This window comes from Lygodium microphyllum, chromosome 1 (assembly GCF_053477565.2).
Source record: "Lygodium microphyllum isolate KBCC chromosome 1, Lygodium_microphyllum_v1.1.10, whole genome shotgun sequence".
Classification (NCBI taxonomy): Eukaryota; Viridiplantae; Streptophyta; class Polypodiopsida; order Schizaeales; family Lygodiaceae; genus Lygodium; species Lygodium microphyllum.
Genome location: NC_141135.1, coordinates 153,130,568 through 153,151,370, shown reverse-complemented (window position 1 = coordinate 153,151,370; position 20,803 = coordinate 153,130,568). Strand labels below are relative to the sequence as shown.

The 20,803-nt window shown below is 47.4% G+C and overlaps 1 protein-coding gene across 3 annotated transcripts in view; it reads right to left on the bottom strand.

Moving 5' to 3' along the window:
• LOC148041837 (protein S-acyltransferase 21-like) overlaps positions 1–20,803 on the bottom strand; it is a 142,871-nt gene that overhangs the window by 76,477 nt on the left and 45,591 nt on the right. For all 3 annotated transcript variants that reach the window (XR_015691626.1, XR_015691627.1, XM_087683057.1), the window contains exons 2-3: positions 19,948–20,061; positions 19,445–19,858 (exon numbers count right to left, since the gene is read on the bottom strand). Coding sequence is in view for 1 of the 3 variants with exons in the window: in XM_087683057.1 (XP_087539183.1) it covers positions 19,445–19,858; positions 19,948–20,061 (528 nt within the window). In the remaining 2 variants the exon portion in view is untranslated. The remainder of the gene's footprint in view (positions 1–19,444; positions 19,859–19,947; positions 20,062–20,803) is intronic.

Below are 20,803 nucleotides of genomic sequence, written 5' to 3'. Positions count from 1 at the left end.
GGCTGCAGACGATTCAGCGAGAGAAGCAGGAGAAAAAACACGGCGGATCCGCTGACTCACGGCGCCAGCGGTAGGCTACCGTGGATAGGGCGGCAGAAACAGGGCGTCTGGACAGCTCCGGGAGCAGGCGCGACAATCAACAACAGGCGTCGATGCAGCCCTCGACGATGATGAACAAACGCGACCTACCGACGAGCAGAGGCGACTGGGCTGGCGCGAACGGGGGGTGACGTCTGGCAAGGCGTCAGGCGGCGACGACGCAGACGAGGACAGCAGCAGGGCGCGCCAGATCATCTCTCTCTCTCTCTCTCTCTCTCTCTCTCTCTCTCTCTCTCTCTCTCTCTCTTTTCGTAAAAGGTAATTGTATTAATTACGAAAAAAAGGTACAAGTTTACATGATTACAAGATACACGAGGGCTCTAAGCCAATCGTGTATAAGATCCCAGGACTAAACCACCAAAAAGGTACACAAGTCATGACAAAGACCCAGAGGAAAATGCCATATGCCAAGGAAGCAAGTCCTCCCGAGGGAGCAAGTCCGAGAGCCGAATGAGATCTATCTGCCAATGCAAGAGACCTTTGAGCCGGGCAATGTGTGTTGGTATATTAGAGGCCGAATCAAAAAGGAAGGCATTCCGAGTGGTCGAATTGTGCCAACATCCCCAGTATCTGAAAAAGTGGAACTAGATCTTCATATGCAACTATGGCGGTGTGGGGTATTTTGGCCTCACAAAAACCCAATCGAAAGAGGTTAGTGAGGACTCCACCACTATACGCCAAACCTGTGACAAGAGCGACCAGATCTTCTTGGCGAGCGGGCAAGAAATAAATCGATGTCGGGCTGATTCCACAATAGTGATACAAAAGAAACAATTGCCATTCGAAATTCAACGCTTGAAAAGGGACGAGGCAAGAGGAAGACCACCAATCATCATCCGCCAAAGAAAGACCTTACATTTTAAAGGAGTCTTATTCAACCAGCCCTCCATCACAGTTGCTTTCCACCATGACTGAGATTTCCGCAATCCCCATACAGTATTAGCTTTAACACCCAGCCATTGATGGTCTTTAATCAGAAGATGATACACCTGATTAGCAAAGGCCTTTTCCAGACTCAACCGACCTGCAAGGTCCCAGTCCTGCCAAGGACGATCCACAGCAAGGGCAGGAAAGGGTTGCCTGCCCTGAAGTACCAACAAAAGCTGCTCCCATAAGTCATGGTATCCACGTGGGATTCTGAAAAGTCTCCTGGCCATACGAAACGATGCGAAGACATTACGACTGGCAAGGGTGGCATCCGCAACTGAAGTCACACCCAGACGGGCCATGCGGTTAAATTTTGGTCTAAGCTCATGTTTGTCTTCCCACGAAAGCAATCTCGAGACTGCCAACAATTCCAGTTGAAAGGAGTTAGTATGCACGCAGTCCTCCACTGGATGCCAACGCGCCTTTTGGAGCACCACTTTCCAAGAGCCGACCAAATGCAGTAACACAGAAGAGGAGGGGCTCGAAAACAGAGAGTCTGCATTAAGGACATGCCACCACGAGACCCAAATTTGTGTATTGCCATGCCTAAGCCCACTGTCCTCAAGAAATAACGGGCTATAATGATCCACAGGTGATGATCCACGCACATAGCGCGAAAAAGAGACCAACGAAGAGCCAGCATATGAGTTTCAGCATCCAAAATAGCTCCACCACCCAAGCGTTTGGGGGTACATGTATGTGACCACGAAATCCACGAAATACCTGCGTGCAAGGAATCCTTCTTCCATAACATGAAACGAATGGGGCGAGTGAGAGCCTTCAAAGTAGTAGGAGTCCACGACAGCAATGGCAAGAAATATGTGAGCATTGGGAGCATAATTGTCTGAGCCACTTTGAGGCGGATATGAAAGGGCCACGCTTGCGACTTCCAATACATAAACTTAGCTGCCAGTTTCTGTGAAATCCACTCCAATAGTTGCTTTGGCCGAACATCAACACCCAACGGGTACCCAAGATGCCTGACAATAGAGCCACGGAGAAAAACCTGACCCTGCCAGCCCAATGACTGTAAATCCGACTCTGTGCAGCTGAGAATGGCTGATTTGAAGGCATGAATGAGAAGACCCGAAGCATGACCAAAGAGTGTCCAAACATCTAATGCCTTGCGAATGTTGTCCTTGTCTGCACGCAAAATCATAAAGCTATCATCAGCCAAAGATTGGCTAATGAAGTGCCGTCCCAAAGGAAGAGACAATCCGGCCAGCTGATCAGAAGCTGCCATTGAAGATAACATTGAAAGAACCGGGTGGGTCGCCATGGCAAAGAAGAGAGGACTCAAAGGGCAACCCTATCTCACCGAGCGTGCATGGACAAATGGCTCTATAACCCCACCATTGAGCATAACACGCGAAGGAGCCACAACACTAATGGTGTAGATCAAACGGGACATCCGAGTACCAAAACCCATAGCAGACATAAGTTCAGCAATGAAAGACCAGTCTAAATAGTCAAAGGCCTTTTCTAGATCCAATTGAATCAATACCACTTGCTGACTAGAGTGCCTTGCATAGTCAATGGCCATTTGCACATTTAAGATATTATGCAGAATGTTGTGCCCTTAATGAAATCATATTGAAGCGGATGCACAATAGCTGGAAGGTGCTTGTGGAGCCGATTCGCCAGGACTTTGGAAAAGATTTTATACATCGAGCCCATCAATGAAATTGGTCTCCACTGTTGCAACATTGACGGCGAAGGAACCTTTGGAAGCAGTTTGATAAGGCCTTCTTTCCATGAGGAAGGCATGACCCATGTTTCCCAAACCTGCTGAAACATAGCCGCCAATGGCTTCACCAATTGGGTAGCCGGGCTCTCAAAGAATTCATTGGTGAGACCATCCCAGCCAGGGCTTTTATCCTTAGGCAGATGTAACAAAACATCCATAACCTCCTCCTCACAAATATCTGCCTCCAAGGTAGCTTGCATATCAAGTGGAACCTGCTGGCGGACCAGATCATAGAAGGCTGAATGTGCATACGTAACCTGGTCCGAAGGCGACGGAGAGGAACCAAGAAGATCCCGAAAATAATTCCTGCACATATTAACAATGGTGAGCGGATCAGTGACCATGCGACCTTCTGAATCTTGGAGTCTGGTCATATTTTCTCGAACAGGAGAAGCATGCAAGGCACGAAAGAACTTATGAGTCTGACAAGCACTATCTTGCAAATTGTCAATCAAAGTGTGCAATTTGGCTTGCTGATAGGATTTCAACTGAAATTCTTTAATAAGATCAGCCAAACGCCACGCCAGTGACAACAGAAATTCATCCTCTGGGGTATCTACCAGTAACGAACGAACCAAAGCCAGTAAGCCTTCCGCTGTATGTCAACGCCGCCGACAAAGAGAGGCATGATGTATCCCATACTGGCGATCAGCCCGTTGCACATTAGAGCGCAGTCGTTCAAAAGAAATTGTGCCCTCAGAGACAAAGTCCAATAAGAACCTCTCAATCAATTGCTACATATAGCCTTGAAAGATTGAATGCTTCAAATAAGAGGAGTTGAAACGTAAAGGGAGTCTATCCAGCAACTGCATAAAAGGTGCAATGGGTTGTGCCAGTATCTCAAGCTGGAGCGGGGAAATGGTCCGACAAGGCATATTGCTGCAAGACTTTCATTTCCAGCATCTCCGAAAGAAAATCATCATCCTGCATTATGTACATTCGGTCCAACCGTGACCATATAGATGCATACTGTGCGGAATGGAAAGTAAACCCTGGAGATGAAGGTTGCAACCAAGACCATAGATCTTCCTTAAGTGCCACAAGAGCAAAGGCATTCCACGCCCACCTTTCCGGAGCATCCATCACCGAATGCCCTGAAGTGGACTGTGAAGAGTCAAGACACATATTGAAATCTCCCATCAAGAAAACCCTTCTACCAAGTGACATGTAGCTCTGCAAAGTCTTCCAAAGATCCCGGCGAGATAAAGGGTCATTCGGAGCATAGAGGCCCAGCAACCATAAGATCTCTCCTTCAAATAAAATTTCAATTACCACAAAGCGGCCCTGTACATCATTTTTAATAAGAACAGGCTGATATTTCTCATGGACAATCATAAGCACACAAGAATAATGCACAGCATGTGTCCCTGCATAGAACAAGCGAAAACCATGGCAGTCCACAACTTTTCCAGCTTCACTGTGACTCTTGTGCTCCACCGCACACAAGGCATCCCACTGATTCTCATGCAAGACAGTCCACATGGCATGTTGCTTATGGCGAGAACAAATGCCTTGCACATTTCATGTGGCTATCTTCATATATCCGTAAAAAGAAAATCAGGAAGGAGGCACCACTTGCCTCGCTTTAACGTTGTCTGCTAGAATGTCAAGGACCCCATCATCCAGAAAATCAGCTAACACTGCAAAAGAATTCTGCCGACCAGCTTTAGAGGTAGATGGAATATCCACTGTCTTGGGTATGGAACGGGGATAACGACGACCCCACGGTGTAATCACATTACCTCTAGAATCAAATGCCAACTTAACAGGCGGGCCCTTTGGACTGTCTATATAAACTTTCCTCGTAGACTGATTACGGGGAGCAGAAGGAACCATAGTACGCGCACAATGCTGTGAAGAGAACATTTCTTTCCTGCGCATATACGTGCACATGGGATCCTGTGACACAATAGGCCCAAAATCAGGCAGACCAGCGTCCAACTTTTTACTTTTTTTAGGACATGCCTCTATCCAGTCATTGGTACGGGAATCCAAACCCAAAACCTGTTGTTTATCTTTATCCAAAACACTGGATGGTTGGGTTTCCTCCTGTGACGGAACATCAAGCACCATGTTATCCTTGGGCGGCACAACATGCACATTATCTAAAGACGGATGCCTCTCTGGGCATTCGGCCATAAAGTGCCCCAATTTACCACACGAAAAGCAATGTCCCACAAAGTTGCTCCATTTCAAGCAAAAATGCAAAGGATGCATGCCAAAGCAATTAAGGCGCAGCCATGCAGGCCTCTTCCTGGCAGTGTCCCATAACATACACAAACCGTTTCTATTCATTGCCCTTAGGCTTGGGGGGACCAGCACCGTTCCCACAACGGCCATGGCATCCTTTAACAATGGCCAATAGACAGCCGGGCAATTTTCCACCTCAACCCACACCGGGCATTCACGTTGAAGCAGGCGCTGAAAGTCTGCCATAGGGCGCCATGGCACAACATGGACCAAACCGCGATCAAAGAACAATGGTAGTTTGGACAGGAGCTCAGTCCGATGCTTCTCCGAGTTCAGCACCACCTCATAGAAGCCTCGAGGCCCAACAAAAATCTCCTCCACACACTCCCCTTGCAGTAAATGGTGCAGCCACTGGCGAATCAGGGAAATCACTTGGATCCTACCAGTGAATAAGAGTATAACTGCACGGTCATAAAACACTGAAAAAGAGCGCAGGACAGTTTTCGGATCCACGCTTGCCTCCAGAACCTCTTCAGTTCCCGCGTCAAAAAAAGCTTCATGATTATGCTGGACATAGTCGCCAAGCAACGTATTGGCAAACTCCAGCAGATGCTCCCAGTCAATCTCCTGCGAATCCACAGAATCAAAGGCCACCTGAGCATAAGAACGCTCCTGATGACCGATTGTCTCTTCGGGCATATACTTGGAGCGTTTACCCGCAGGCTGAAAGTCACGAGCAGGAGGCATCTCCTTTGTACAAGGCACCATATCCTCCGGTTCCTCTGCATCAGAATCCGGACCAAGGGCGGCCACCGTTTGTTCAATAAAAGCGATATCTAGGCCAGCCATGCTTCTCTCTAAGCTGAGGCAGGACTACGACAAAGGCGAAGGGGCAGGTCTGGAACTGGGCGTCTCTCTCTCTCTCTCTCTCTCTCTCTCTCTCTCTCTCTCTCTCTCTCTCTCGCTGGCTCTCTCTCTTGCTCGCTCTGCAAGTCCCGCAGACCTACAAAATCAGTGCACCACCCGGCTGCAGCAACAGGACTGCAACGGAGAACCGGACAGACACACGTAGATGAACCGGGGCGTCGGGTAACGGGTGAAACACTGGTGAGGCTTAAACGTGGCTGCGTCAGCCCTGCACGCTGACGCAGAGCAGTCTACCACAAGCGGAGCAGATGTCAGGCAGGGCGGACGTCAAGCGGGGCAGTCGTCAAGCAGGGCGACCGTCAAGCAGGGCAAACGTCAGGCAGGGGAGCATTTGACAGGCGGGGCAGACGCCAAACGTCAACGAAGGCGGACAGACGAAGTCGCAGCAACCGTCCAGCAAGCAAGCGCGAGGCGTGGACGAAGGCGAGCACAAGGACAGACGACGGGGGAAGATTAATAGGCGCAGGTACAGACGGCCGGCGGTACCTGCGACAGGTGTGGCAACAAGTACTGACGGGCGCAGCAATGGCACGTACCGACAGGGTCCGTGGCTGCGCAGAGTCGATGATGTGGTCGCTAGGTCACGAGGGATGAAGGTCCGCCATTGCTGTCCTCTCGCACAACCACCACTCTCTCGGTCCCTCCCTCCCTCCCTCCCTCCCTCCCTCCCTCCCTCTCTCTCTCTCTCTCTCTCTCTGTGTGTGTGTCCATGAAGATAATTGAATTAAGTAGAAAATATTTTACATCAAACCATCAGGTCGGCTTAGAACAAACGGAAAAAAAAAACAGTCATGAAGGAAAGTCTACACAGACTCTAACACAGAACTATCACACTGAAAGCACAGCTGGTGTGCAACGAACAATGTCCAGCCAGAAAGTAGCAATATCAAGAAGAACCAGGTCAGCAAACACCATAGAGGTGATTTGCCACAGCACTAAACCGCGGATTCGGGCCACATGACCATGAATCCCAGATATAGAATCAAAAATGAAGGCATTCCGAGTTCACCAAATATGCCACAAGGCTGTCCATCTGAGGAAATGAAAAAGCAAGAATAATCTGAACTCAAAGAGGTCACGAACGTCATCTTCCCCAAAATCCACGAACGAGCTGAAATCCGGAGACGAGCCAACAATGACCAAACTCAGAACACAAAACTCCAAATTTGTCTTGCAACAAGGTAGGAGACAAAAAGATGAAGCATTGTCTCATCACATGTAGTACAGAAAATGCTTCGCCCTACAGAGATCTTACAAGCACGGGGCACATTCCCAATACGAAGAGCCCCAATAAGAAGTCTCCAGATAAACACTTTTCCCTGATACGGAACCTTAGATTTCCAAAGCTGGATAAACCTGTCCTACCACTGCTTTTTGCTTTCTCAAATGCACCATACTTTATTTGCCTTGACCATGACCCATCGCTTAGCCTCTACCATCTGATGATATATTTGGTTGGCCGATCTTTTCTCGAAATCATCAAGAACCACAAACATCTGATCACGCCAAGGAGACAAGAGTTGTAATGTAGGCAAAGGATAGTAGCTCGTAATTCTATTCTATATGGCTGTCCAAATAACATGATACCCTCTAGGCACCCGAAAGTGCTGGCGAATATGCCGCAATGAATAAAGATGGGCTTGTCCCGGAATGACACCATCTTGGACTGACTGCAGGCCTAGCCAAGCCATGCGGTTAAACTTGTCTCTCTGGAGATCTTTGTCAAGCCAATCCAACAACCTGGAAGAGGCTAGTACTTCGCCTAGGAAAGAATTCTCCTTCTTGCGAGAATCCGGGGGGCGCCAAATCGAGAAACGTAACATCGCCTACCAAGATGCGATCATATGGGAAAGGAGAAAAGACTGAGAGACCTTAGTAGATCTTGTGGAGTTAAGCACATGCCACAAGAAGCATGAATAACGGTGTTACCATGAGAAATGCATTTAGCTAAATCTGTCCAAGGATGAGTCTCTAGACAAAGAGCCTGCAGAAGAGCTAACCTCAAAGTAGCCATATGAAAATTAACATCCAATAGAGCTGCTCCCCCAATCCTTTTAAGAGTAGTCACGTACTGCCATGAAATCCACACCTAACCCAGGCAATTACCTTTCTTCTTCCATAACATGAATTGGATAGGTTGGACCAATTCCAATAGGGACTTCTTAGTCCAAGGAAGCAAAGGCAAGAAAAATGAATACATGCTAATCATAATGCATTGTGCAACTTTAAGTCTCACATGGAGAGGCCAGCCTTGTGACTTCCTATACATAAACCGGTCATGAATATGAGATGCCATCCAATCCAACAAGGCACAGGGAGCCACCTCCACCCCAATAGGATAACCCAAATGTCTAGTTATATTCCCCTTGGGGATCACAATACCGTTCCAACCCAAAGCTTGCAAATCATTTTCTGTACAAGAGAACAGAGTGGATTTTTGAACATTAATATGGAGTCCTAATGCCATAGCAAAAAGTTTTCACACGACCATTGCCCGATCAACATTGGAACGATCAACCTTAAGAAACATAAAGGAATCGTTTGCCAAAGATTAACCCACAAATTGGGCCCCACTAGGAAGAGACAACCCAACTATCTCACCTTGATTGGCCAAGTTATCCAACAAAGAAAGCATCGGGTGAGTAACTAATGCCAACGAGAAAGGACTGAGAGGTCAGCCTTGACGGAGAGAGTGGGATAAGGTAATTTCATCAGTGATGCCTCCATTAAGCGCAATACAAACCACTGTCCCCTGACCAATAGTATCCACAAGAGAAACCATATGTGGCCCAAAACCCATGGTGAACATCAGCTGCCTCAAGAAAGACCAGCTTACATGATCAAATGTCTTTTCAATATCAAGTTGAAGCATGACCACCTGCTGGCCTGAAGCTTTTGCAAACTCAATGCCCAATTGAACATTCAAAATATTATGCATTATATTCCAACCCTTAATGAAACCGTATTGGCGAGCATGAACCAAATGAGAAAATACTTTCTGCAATCTGTTGGCAATGATTTTTGAGAAGATTTTATATAACGAGCCCATAACAGAAATGGGTCTCCATTGTTTCAAAGAAGTAGGGGAGGGAACTTTGGGCAATAACCGAATGATTGCAATCTTCCAATCTGAAGGCATGACACAGGAATTCCAAACTTGCTGACACAGGCGAGTCAACGGATCCTTAAGTTGCTCAACATTGGTTGAAAACAACTCATTACGAAGCCCATCCCAACCAGGACTTTTTCTTTTTGGCAAATGGGAGAGAACCTCTTCCACTTCATCCTCTGAAATATCCGCCTCCATTAAGGCTACACATTCAGGCTGAACCTGATTTCTAACCAGATCACAAATGTATCTACGAGCAAAGTGAACAGCGTCTGACAAACTCTCTTGAGGGCCCAGCAATGATTTGTAAAAATCAACACACATCTGAATGGTGGATGCAAGTTGTTACCAAAGAACTGGCGAGATTGACAGTTGTTATCGTGTAAAGCCTCTGCTCTAGACAACAATCTGAATTTAGCATATTCCTGTTCCTCTAAAGATTGAACTCGGCCTTTCAACCATTCAATGCCTGTCAGCAAGTCATCTGTAGTGTCTCCCAACTGACAGAAAGACAAAGAACGGGCCAACAAAGATTGTGCATGCAGCAATTCAATGCGTAAAATGGAAGCATGCTGAATACCAAACTCTCGGGATAATATATGCGCATTATCCCTAAAAATAGGCCATGCTTCCAATCCTTTTGATAGGACCTTGGACCGAAAGGAATTAATTATTTACTGAATACATTCCAAAAACTAATTTTGCAAGAGAAAGGATTGATTGAAGCAAAGAGGCAAGTGAGCCAGGAGAGTTTTATAAGCATAAACAAGTCGATGTGTCATTTCCAAGATCAAAGGATGGTGATCAGACAAGATATGCTTTCGCTCTATCCACATATCAAGGACTGTAGAGAGAAAAGAATCACTTTGACAAACATAGATCCTATCCAATCTGGCCCATGTGTTTGGATGCTAAAGAGAACGATAAGTATATCCTGAGTGTGAGGGATGCAACCAAGACCACATGTCCTGTTTCAAAGACTCAGCTGCCAAAGCATCCCAGGCTTGACACTCAAGACCATCCATAACCGAGTGTTGAGAAGTCGTCCGATCCATAGATGTACAGGCATTGAAATCACCCATTACAAAGCCTTGACGAGCCATAGCAAGGCAATGCAAGTCATCCCAAAGCTTGTGACGTTTACAAGAAGTAGAAGGAGCATAGACCCCCACCAACCATAAAACTTCTCCCTCATATTGGATTTCCATAATCGTGAATCTACCTCGACAATCTTAAGAAATCAAAGATGGTTGCAACGAAGATCTGACGGCGAACATTACTCTAGATGTATGTGGAACACACTCACTGTAGAAAACCAAGTGATCCTTACATACATAAGATGATCCTACCAAAGCATGTTGTTTATGCTCCATGGCACATAGAACATCCCAATTGCCGGCTAACACAACTTTCCACAACTGATACTGCTTACTACCCGAAGAGATACCTTTAACTTTCCATAACGCAATTCTTGTGATGAAAAACAAAAAAGAAAAGAAAACTATTGGATCCCCACCTTCCCTTTCCCATTAATATCAACTGTTTTGGCTGCCTGAAATCTTTCCATCTCGCTTCGAATCACATCAACCAAGTCTGCCCTTTGCAAACTAGCAATCGAAGTACGAGAAGGAAACAGCTGTTGTTGGGCACGGACAACATCCCGAGGAGGACCCATTCTCCCTCGCGAGTCAAAGTGCAAAGCAGTATCAAAGACCCTTTTGTCATTACCACCAATGGCAAATCGAGGATTCATATAGCATCCCCTACCTCAGCATTGAAATGTCTGGGTAATAGTCTGGGGAGCTCAGTGAACAGGAGTAGACCGAGGCTCCTATCTAGCATTACGGCGAACCACCAAAACCCAAAAGTTATCCTGAGGAGACAAGTTCTGGCCCCCTGAGGGCTAAGCATGCTGATTTTCAGCTTGAAAAGCAGCCTTCTTTCCATCTAGTTATCCCTGTTGGACAATATGCTTAGAAGAACTTCAGGCTGTTGAGCTGCCTGCTACGGAGGATGGTCATGCATATCCAAATCACGATCCAAAGACGGCTGCATTACCTCGTGGCTTCTATCACATTCTGAAATAAAATGTCCCAATTGCCCACACCAGAAACAGTGTCCTGCAAAAGTGCCCCATTTGAGCTCATAGACCAAAGTTTGCAACCCCAGAACCTGAAGATGAACTTTATTTGGGCGAGATTTCCTTGTATCCCAAAGCATGCATGCCTATTCCTATTACGGGAGGCCTACCGAGGCTCCACCAACACCTCTCCAAGAGATCTCAACACGAAGGGAAGAAGTCGCCAAAGATGGGCAGGGAAATCCACCACCTCAACCCAAATTGGGCATGCCTACCTCAGTATCTCCTGAAATTCGGCCATAGGCCTCCAAGGAACCATGTGGACTAATTGGCCATCCATGAACAACGGGATACGATGCATAATATGGGACCACACTTCCGGGGAAAGGAAGAGGACCTCAAAAAAACCCCTCCGGCCATCATAGATCTCTTCCACAAGGGATGCCTGGTCTTGCCTTAAAACATCATCCTCACCCATCTCCCCCTTGGCCAGCATGGATAGCAGCAATGCCCGGATGTTGGAGATCAATGGGGTCCTTCCCGTAAAGTAAAAGATGCCACCCCTCTCATGGAAGGCAGCAATCTGCTGTAGAACCAGATCAGCACCCATAACAGCGACCACATGTTCCCCTTGTGGTAAACAACTCGCTTTACCCTCATTAGCTTGAGCATATTCCGACATTAGATGATTGGCAAAGGCTAGCATAAACTGAAAAGACTCATTAGTCTGAGAGCACGAGGCCTGAACATTTTACTGAGGCAAATTCAGGGCACACAAGTCCGGTTCTTCGACCGACATCTTGCGCCATTTACCCATGTCGTCCCCTTCCATTAACTGCCCAGAATCCCCAGCTAAGGAATTGCCATCTGATTCTGCCAAGTCTTTGTCATCCCCATTTCCAATATGCTGGTCAAGAAAGGCCATGTCAATACCATTAGATTCCTGCAAGTTCGCCATTCCCAAGGTATACGCTGATTACACAAATTATCGAACTTTGGCTGTCTTTCACAGAACCGGACAGAACCTATCTCCTTCAGTAAGCCTTTGTACCCCAGGACCTCAGGACCACAGCCCCAATCGATACACTTCTGTTTGGTGAAAACAGGGCTTTAACAATCTCAGTCGCACCCAGTCTGACTTACCCGGATAAGGGCCAGGTGGACGTCAGAAGGGACAGCAGGCGAATCAACAGGCAGGACGAAACGAGCAGGGCTGGTGACCTCGTAGTCTGTCTCCGTCACAGAGCAGGGGGACGCAGGCAGGAAGGTCGCACGGCACAGCAGGTCGCCCGGAAGAATGCAGGTAGGCAAGGGCAGGGCACGATGAGACAGGCAGGGCAGAACAGACCCTGCGCTGGTCAGAGGGGGGAACTCAGGCAGCGCACGGGGCTAGTAGGCACGTCCGCAAGACAGGGGAATCAGATCTGCCATCGCCCGCACACCAGACGCCTCACCATCGCTTCCTCTCTCTCTCTCGACATTTTCTTCTCTTTCTTTCTTTCTTTCATTTCATTTCATCTCTCTCTCTCTCTCTCTCTCTCTCTCTCTCTCTCTCTCTCTCTCTGCTGAGGTGCTGCCAAAACGACTGCAGGTCAGCACCTGCACAAAAGAACTCCACTGGCTTGCCCGGTGTGCAATGGTCTGCCTTGGGGGGTCTTTCTGCCCTATCACATCTGCCTCTGCATGTGTATTCCTGCCCTACCATAACTGTTTTTGTGTGCCCTTGTGCTTGAACTGCTGCACGGATATTAGAAGCTATGCATGTTTGAGTTGCACTCTCTCTCTTCTTCTTTTTTTCGTAAAAGGTAATTGTATTAATTACGAAAAAAGGTGCAAGTTTACATGATTACAAGATACACGAGGGCCCTAAGCCAACGTGTGTAAAAGCTCACTCTCTCTCTCTTTTTTTTTTTGTAAAGCTTACTCTCTCTCTTTTTTTTTTCGTAAAAGGTAATTGTATTAATTACGAAAAAAAGGTACAAGTTTACATGATTACATGATTACAAAATACACGAGGATCCTAGGCCAACGTGTGTAAAATCCTAGTACTGAGCCATGAAAAAGTTACACAAATCATGGCAAAGACCCAGAGGAAATTCCCATATGCCAGGGAAGCAAGTCCTCCCGAGGGAGCAAGTCCAAGTGCTAAATGAGATCTATTTGCCAATGCAATAGACCTTTAAGCTGGGCAATGTGTCTCGGTACATTAGAGGCCGAATCAAAGAGAAAGGCATTCCGCGTGGTCCAAATGTGCCAGCATCCCCACTATCTGAAAAAGTGGAATAAGATCTTCATATGCAACTGTGGCGGTGTGGGGTAGTTTGGGCGCACAAAAACCCAATCGAAAGGAGTTAGTGAGGACCCCACCACTGCGCGCCAAACTTGTGACAAGAGTGACCAAATATTCTTGGCGAGCGAGCAAGAAAGAAATCGATGTCAGGCCGATTCCACAGTAGTGGTACAGAAGAAACAATTACCATTCGAGATTCTACGCTTGGAAAGGGCCGAGGCAAGAGGAAGACCACCAATCATCACCCGCCAAAGAAAGACCTTGCATTTGAAAGGTGTCTTATTCAACCAGCCCTCCATCACAGTTGCCTTCCACCATGACTGAGATTTCCACAATCCCCATACAGTATTAGCTTTCATACCCAGCCATTGATGATCTTTAATGAGAAGATGATACACCTGATTAGCAGAAGCCTTTTCTAGACTCAACTGGCCTGCAAGGTCCCAGTCCTGCCAAGGACGATCTGCAGCCAGGGCAGGAAAGGGTTGCCTACCCCGAAGTACCGACAAAAGCTGTTCCCATAAATCCCGGTATCCACGCGGGATCCTGAAAAGTCTCCTGGCAGTACGAAACGATGCGAGGACATTGCGAGTGGCAAGGGTAGCATCCGCAACTGAAGTCACACCCAAACCGGCCATGCGGTTAAATCTTGGTCTGAGCTCATGTTTATCTTTTCATGAAAGTAATCTCGAGACTGCCAACAATTCCAGTTGAAAGGAGTTAGTATGCAAGCGGTCCCCCACTAGATGCCAACGCGCCTTTTGGAGCACCACTTTCCAGGAGCCGACCAAATGCAGTAAAACAGAGAGGAAGAGGGACTGGAAAATCGAGAGTCTGCATTAAGGACATGCCACTAGGAGCCTCGAAGTCGTGTATTACCATGGCGTAGCCCGCTGTCCTCAAGAAAATAATGGGCTATAATGGTCCACGGGTGATGATCCACACATGGCGCGAAAAAAAGACCAACGAAGAGCCAGCATATGAGTTTGAGCATCCAAAATAGCTCCATCACCCATGCGTTTAGGGATACATGTATGTGACCATGAAATCCACGAAATACCTGCTTGCAATGAATCCTTCTTCCATAACATGAAACGAATGGGGCGAGTGAGAGCCTTCAAAGTAGTAGGAGTCCACGGCAGCAATGGCAAGAAATATGTTTGCATTGGCAGCATAATTGTCTGAGCCACTTTGAGACGGACATGGAATGGCCACGCTTGCGACTTCCAATACATAAACTTCACTACCAGTTTTTGTGAAATCCACTCCAGTAGTTCCTTTGGCCGAACATCCACCCCCAATGGGTATCCAAGATGCCTGACAATGGAGCCACGGGAAACAACTTGGCCCTGCCAGCCTAATGACCGTAAATCAGGCTTCGTGCAACTGAGTATGGCTGATTTAAAGGCATTGATGTGAAGACCAGAAGCATGACCAAAGAGCGTCCAAACATCTAATGCCTTGCGAATGTTATCCTTGTCTGCCCGCAAAATCATAAAGCTATCATCAGCCAAAGATTGGCTAATGAAGTGCTGTCCCAAAGGAAGAGACAATCCGGCCAGCTGAGCAAAAGCTACCATTGAAGATAACATTGAAAGAACCGGATGAGTCGCCAGGGCAAAGAAGAGAGGACTCAAAGGGCAACCCTGTCTGACCGAGCGTGCAAGGACAAATGGCTCTGTAACCCCACCATTGAGCATAACTTGTGAAGAAGCCGCAGCACTAATGGTGTAGATCAATCGGGACATCCGAGTACCAAAACCCATAGCAGACATGAGTTCTGCAATGAAAGACCAGTCTAAATAGTCAAAAGCCTTTTCCAAATCCAATTGAATCAATACCACCTCCTGACTGGAGTGCCTCACATAGTCAATAGCATTTGCACATTTAAGATATTATGCAAAATGTTGCGGCCCTTAATGAAATCATATTAGAGAGGATGCACAATAGCTGGAAGGTGCTTGTGAAGCCAATTCGCCAACACTTTGGAGAAGATTTTATACATGAACCCATCAAAGAAATTGGTCTCCAATGTTGCAGCATTGACGGCGAAGGGACTTTTGGGAGCAATTTGATAAGGCCTTCTTTCCATGAGGAAGGCATGACCCATGTTTCCCAAACCTGCTGAAACATAGCCGCCAATGGCTTAACCAGCTGGGTGGCCGAGTTCTCAAAGAATTCATTGGTGAGACCATCCCAACCAGGGCTTTTATCCTTAGGCAGATGTAACAAAACATCCATAACCTCATCCTCGCAAATATCTGCCTCCAAAGTAGCTTGCATATCAAGTGGAACCTGCTAGCAGACCAGATCATAGAAGACCGAGCGTGCATGCGTAACCTGGCTAGAAGGCGACGGAGAAGAACTAAGAAGATCCATAAAATAAGTTCTGCACATATTGACAATGGTCTGCGGATCAGTGACCATACGACCTTCTAAATCCTGGAGTCTAGTCATATTTTCTCGAGCAGGAGAAGCATGCAAGGCGCGAAAGAACTTATAAGTCTGACAGGCACTGTCTTGCAATGTGTCAATCAAGTTGTGCAGCTTGGCCTGCTGATAAGATTTCAACTGAAATACTTGAATAAGATGAGCCAAACGCATCGCCAGTGACAGCAGAAATTCATTATCTGGGGTGTCCACCAGCAGCGAACGGACCAAAGCCAGTAAGTCTTCCGCTGCATGTCGACGCCTCCGACAAATAGAGGCATGATGGATCCAATGCTGCCAAGCAACCCGCTGCATATTAGAGAGCAGCCGTGCAAAGAAAGCCAAGCCCTCAGAGGCAAAGTCCAATAAGAACCTCACAATCAATTGCTGCATATAGCCTTGAAAGATTGGATGCTTCAAATAAGACGAGTTGAAACATAAAGGGAGTCTATCTAGCAACTGCATAAAAGGTGCAATAGGTTGTGCAAGCATCTGAGGCTAGAGGGGGAAATGGTCCGACAATGTATATTGCTGCAAGACTTTCATTCGGTCCAACCGCGACCAAGTAGTTGCATATTATGCGGAATGAAAAGTAAACCGTGAAGAAAAAGAGTGGAGCCAAGACCAAAGATCTTGCTTAAGTACGTGAAGAGCAAAGGCATTCCACACCCGGCTTTCCAAAGCATCCATTACCGAATGCCCTGAAGTGGACTGAGAAGAGTCAACACACATATTGAAATCCCCCATCAAAAAACCCCTTCTGCCAAGTGACATGGAGCTCTGCAAAGTCGTCCAAAGATCCCGTCGGGATGCGGGGTCATTCAGGGCATAGAGGCCCAGCAACCATAAAATATCTCCTTCAAATAAGACTTCGATTACCAGAAAGCAGCCCTGTACATCATTTTTAATAAGAACACGCTGGTATTTCTCATGGACAATCATAAGCACGCCCGAATAGTGCATAGCATGTGTCCCTACATAAAATAGGCGGAAGCCATGGCAATCCACAACTTTTCCTGCTTCACCGTAACTCTTGTGCTCAACCGCACACAAGACATCCCACTGGTTCTCATGCAAGACAATCCACATGGCATGTTGCTTATGACGAGAGCAAATGCCTCGCACATTCCACGTGGCTATCTTCATATATCTTCAAAAAAAGAGAGTCAAGAACGAGGCACCTGTTGCCTTGATTTTACCTTTTCCGCGAGAGCGTCCAGGACACCCTCATCCAGAAAATCAGCTAACACTGCAAAAGAATTCTGGCGGCCCGCTTTAGAGGTAGATAGAATATCCACTGCCTTGGGAGTGGAACGGGGATAACGATGATCCCAGGGTGTAATCACATTACCTCTAGTATCAAACGCCAGCTTAGCAGGTGGGCCCTTTGGACCGTCTGTATAGACTTTCCTTGTAGACTGATTATGGGGGACTAAAGGAGCCATAGTACGCGCAACATGCTGTGAAGAGAACATTTCCTTCCTGCGCATATACGTGCGCACGGAATCCTGTGAAGCATTAGGCCCAGAATCCGCCAGGCCTGTATCCAACTTTTTACATTTTTTTGGACGTGCCTCGAGCCAATCATTGCTACGGGAATCCAAACCCAGGACCTGTTGTTTACCTTTATCCACAACATTAGGTGGCTGGGGGGCCTCCTATGCCGAGGCATCAAGGACCATGTCATCCTCAGGCAGCACAACATGCGCATCGTCTGAAGACGGTTGTCTCTCTGGGCATTCGGCCATAAAATGCCCCAATTTACCACATGAAAAGCAGTGTCCTGCAAAGTTGCCCCATTTCAAGCAAAAGTGCAAAGGATGCATGCCAGAGCAATTGAGGCGAAGCCACGCAGGCCTTTTCCTGGCCATGTCCTATAACATGCATAAATGGTTTCGATTCATAGCCTTTAGGCTTGGGGGAACCAGCACCGTTCCCACAACTGCCATCGCATCCTTTAACAATGGCCAATAGACCACCGGACAATTTTCCACTTCCACCCACACCGGGCATTCTCGTTGAAGCAGGCGCTGAAAGTCTGCCATAGGGCGCCATGGCACAGCATGGACCAAGCGGCAATCAAAAAATAATGGCAACTTGGGCAGGAGCTCAGCCCGATGTGTCTCTGATTTCAACAGGACCTTATAAAAACCGCGGGGTCCAAGAAAGATCTCCTCGACACACTCCCCTTGTAATAAATGGTGCAGCCACTGGCGAATATGGGAAAGCACTGGGATCCTCCAGTGAAGAAGAGTATAACTGCATGGTCATAAAACACCGAAAAAGACCGCAAGACTGATTTCGGGTCCACAGTGGCTTCCAGCACTTCATCAGTTCCCAAGTCAGAAAAAGCTTCATGATTATGCTGGACATAATCGCCAAGCAGAGTATTGGCAAATTCCAGCAAATGCTCCCAATCAATCTCTTGCGAATCCACAGGATCAGAGGCAACCTGCACATAGGAACGTTCCTAAGGGCCCATTGTCTCATCAGAAGTATGCTTGGAGCGTTTACCCGCAAGCGGCAGGTTAGAACCAGAAGGCATCTCCTCCGTGCACGGCACTGTATCCTCCGGCTCCTCTGTATCAGAATCAAGACCAAGGGCTGCCACCGTCCGGTCTATAAAATCCATATCCAGGCCAGTCATACTGCTGTCCTCGCTCTCTGTCAAGGCGCACAGCCAAGGGCAACGTCGCAGGTCCACGGGGCAGGTCAGCCAGGTCACAGGTCAGCCGACGTCTCAGGTCCGCAGGGCAGGTCAGCCGACGTCACAGGTTCAGCAGGGCGGGTTCGGCAGGGCGGGTCAGACGAGGGACCAGGCGGACGCACCAACACAGGGAATCACGGGGCAGGTCGTCGTGCAGACGCAGGGACCGCCGGACAGGGAAAACGGCACAGTCCTGCGCGCGGGGTCTCGCAGACGGGCAGATGGACGTTGGGCAGGTCTCTACAAGTGAACAGGGACGGAACAGGCGGGCAAGCTCCAGGCATCGACCGTACGCTCTGTCAGGACGCGTAGGTCAAGGCAACGGCAGGGGCAGGGCTAGGGTATCTGGCGACGTGGCAACAGGGCAGCCTGGCGCGTGGGCGGCGCGAGGCACAGGCGACAGGCGGCTAGGCGACGGGACGCGCAGTCCAGCAGACAAGGTGGCGACGGGACCCCCAGGCAAGCAGACGACGACGACGTGGGCGACGGGACGCACAGCGGTAGGCGGCTAGGCAACAAGTGCCGGACGACCCCCGCTCAGATCCGGCCTGCACTCACACACTCTCTCTCTCTCTCTCTCTCTCTCTCTCACACACACACACACACACACACACACACACACACACACACACACATAGGTGTTCAAGAATAATTGGATGTACAAGTGATTGTCCGGCCACTATACAAAAGCTATACACACAACTAAATAAACAGCCATGAAAACCACACATACAATCAGAAAGATGGAGCTTGCTGAATACAAATGCGTGTGTCCACATGCCCGGTGTATCCGCGCGTGGCCATGCGCATAACTGAATTCAAGTCCATCTGGTCATCAGTGTCCCTACCAACTGACCTACACCCCTTTGTGCTCTCTCTCTCTCTCTCTCTCTCTCTCTCTCTCTCTCTCTCTCTCTCTGTAAGAGAGAGCAGTTCACCTCAGCATTGCACAAGGTACAAAACAAAGCATCCTCATCTGCAACAGATTGTTGCTGCTTGAGGCTGTCTTCTCTACAACTGTCCTCTTGTATCAACCAGGCACAAAGTAAATATGTGCACCTACTGCACTTAGATTGCTTTTCCGTCTCCATATCCAAGGCAATCCTTTGCCTGCTCTCCTCAGTTTTGTTGTTGAAATCCTTTTCTGACTGTGTAATGGACGAGCTCCTTGCAGGAGTTGACAATCCAGAAGAACGTTCAAACCTTGCTTGATTTGAGTTCACAGGAACACCAGTAACATCATAGACTTTGTCTGCTTGTAACTGACTACCATATCTGTCTTTTGCCAAGATCCCTGAATCTGAAGGGTCAATAGCTGTCGATCTTATGTATAATACAAATACTGTGAGAGCCTGCCAAGAGCATCAGTGCACACATTAGTAGCAGATTGAAGATGAAGCAGGTAAGTGTATCTCTGAAACCATAATATCAAAATACATACCACTGGTGTATATACTGCAATTGCCACATACTCCAATACTGTACGCCCCAGAAAAGGTTCAAAAAAGACATAAAAAGCAACCACCAGAAGAAAATAAATGGTGATTGCAACTACCTGCAATGGAAGTGCAAGCCTATATCAAAAGCATAGGACAGGAAATCGTGATCCATCAGCCAAGACGAGAAGCATCAACATTACAGCAAGTCCAACAGAGTGCATCAATATTAAAGTAAGTCCAGAAGAGTGCATCAAAACTGTTGATTTTGTGTCCTGGCATTACAAACTCCATCCATTTTGTTCTGAAACTATCCAAACCAGAACTGCAATGTGATAGTTTTACTGTTTCAATTGCATTCTAAAAAGCCAACCCTGTATCTGGAGGGAAAAACAATGAAACTAAACAAAAAATGCCTCCTAGAGCTGATAAAACTATTTTCAAAACCTCCTCAATAATTGGACAAACAAAATTAACAAAATCAATGCACTACATTAGGAGCATAAAATGAATAACAAGTAGCCAAATCATGATTAACTGTGACTCTCACATTTCCTTTTTTTCTGCAGATAGCCACATGTTTTGGCATACATAAAATCCTTGTATAACCATTCAGAAGAAGTTTTGGCCCCATGACAGTCTCTTAAGCAGCTAACATCAAATGGCTATTTCCAGGCCCAGAAGCACAGAAATACATCTCCATCGCATCAAAAACAGCTTGGTAACAGCTAAGCCCTATTCTGACAGGAGACTGTCTGGACTCAGGAAACAGCCAAACCCATGAGAGATGGGTCATTGCTCTGGACCAAAAGCTAGCTAGAAACATTTTGCCCTACGAAATGGCTGCAACACTCATTGGGA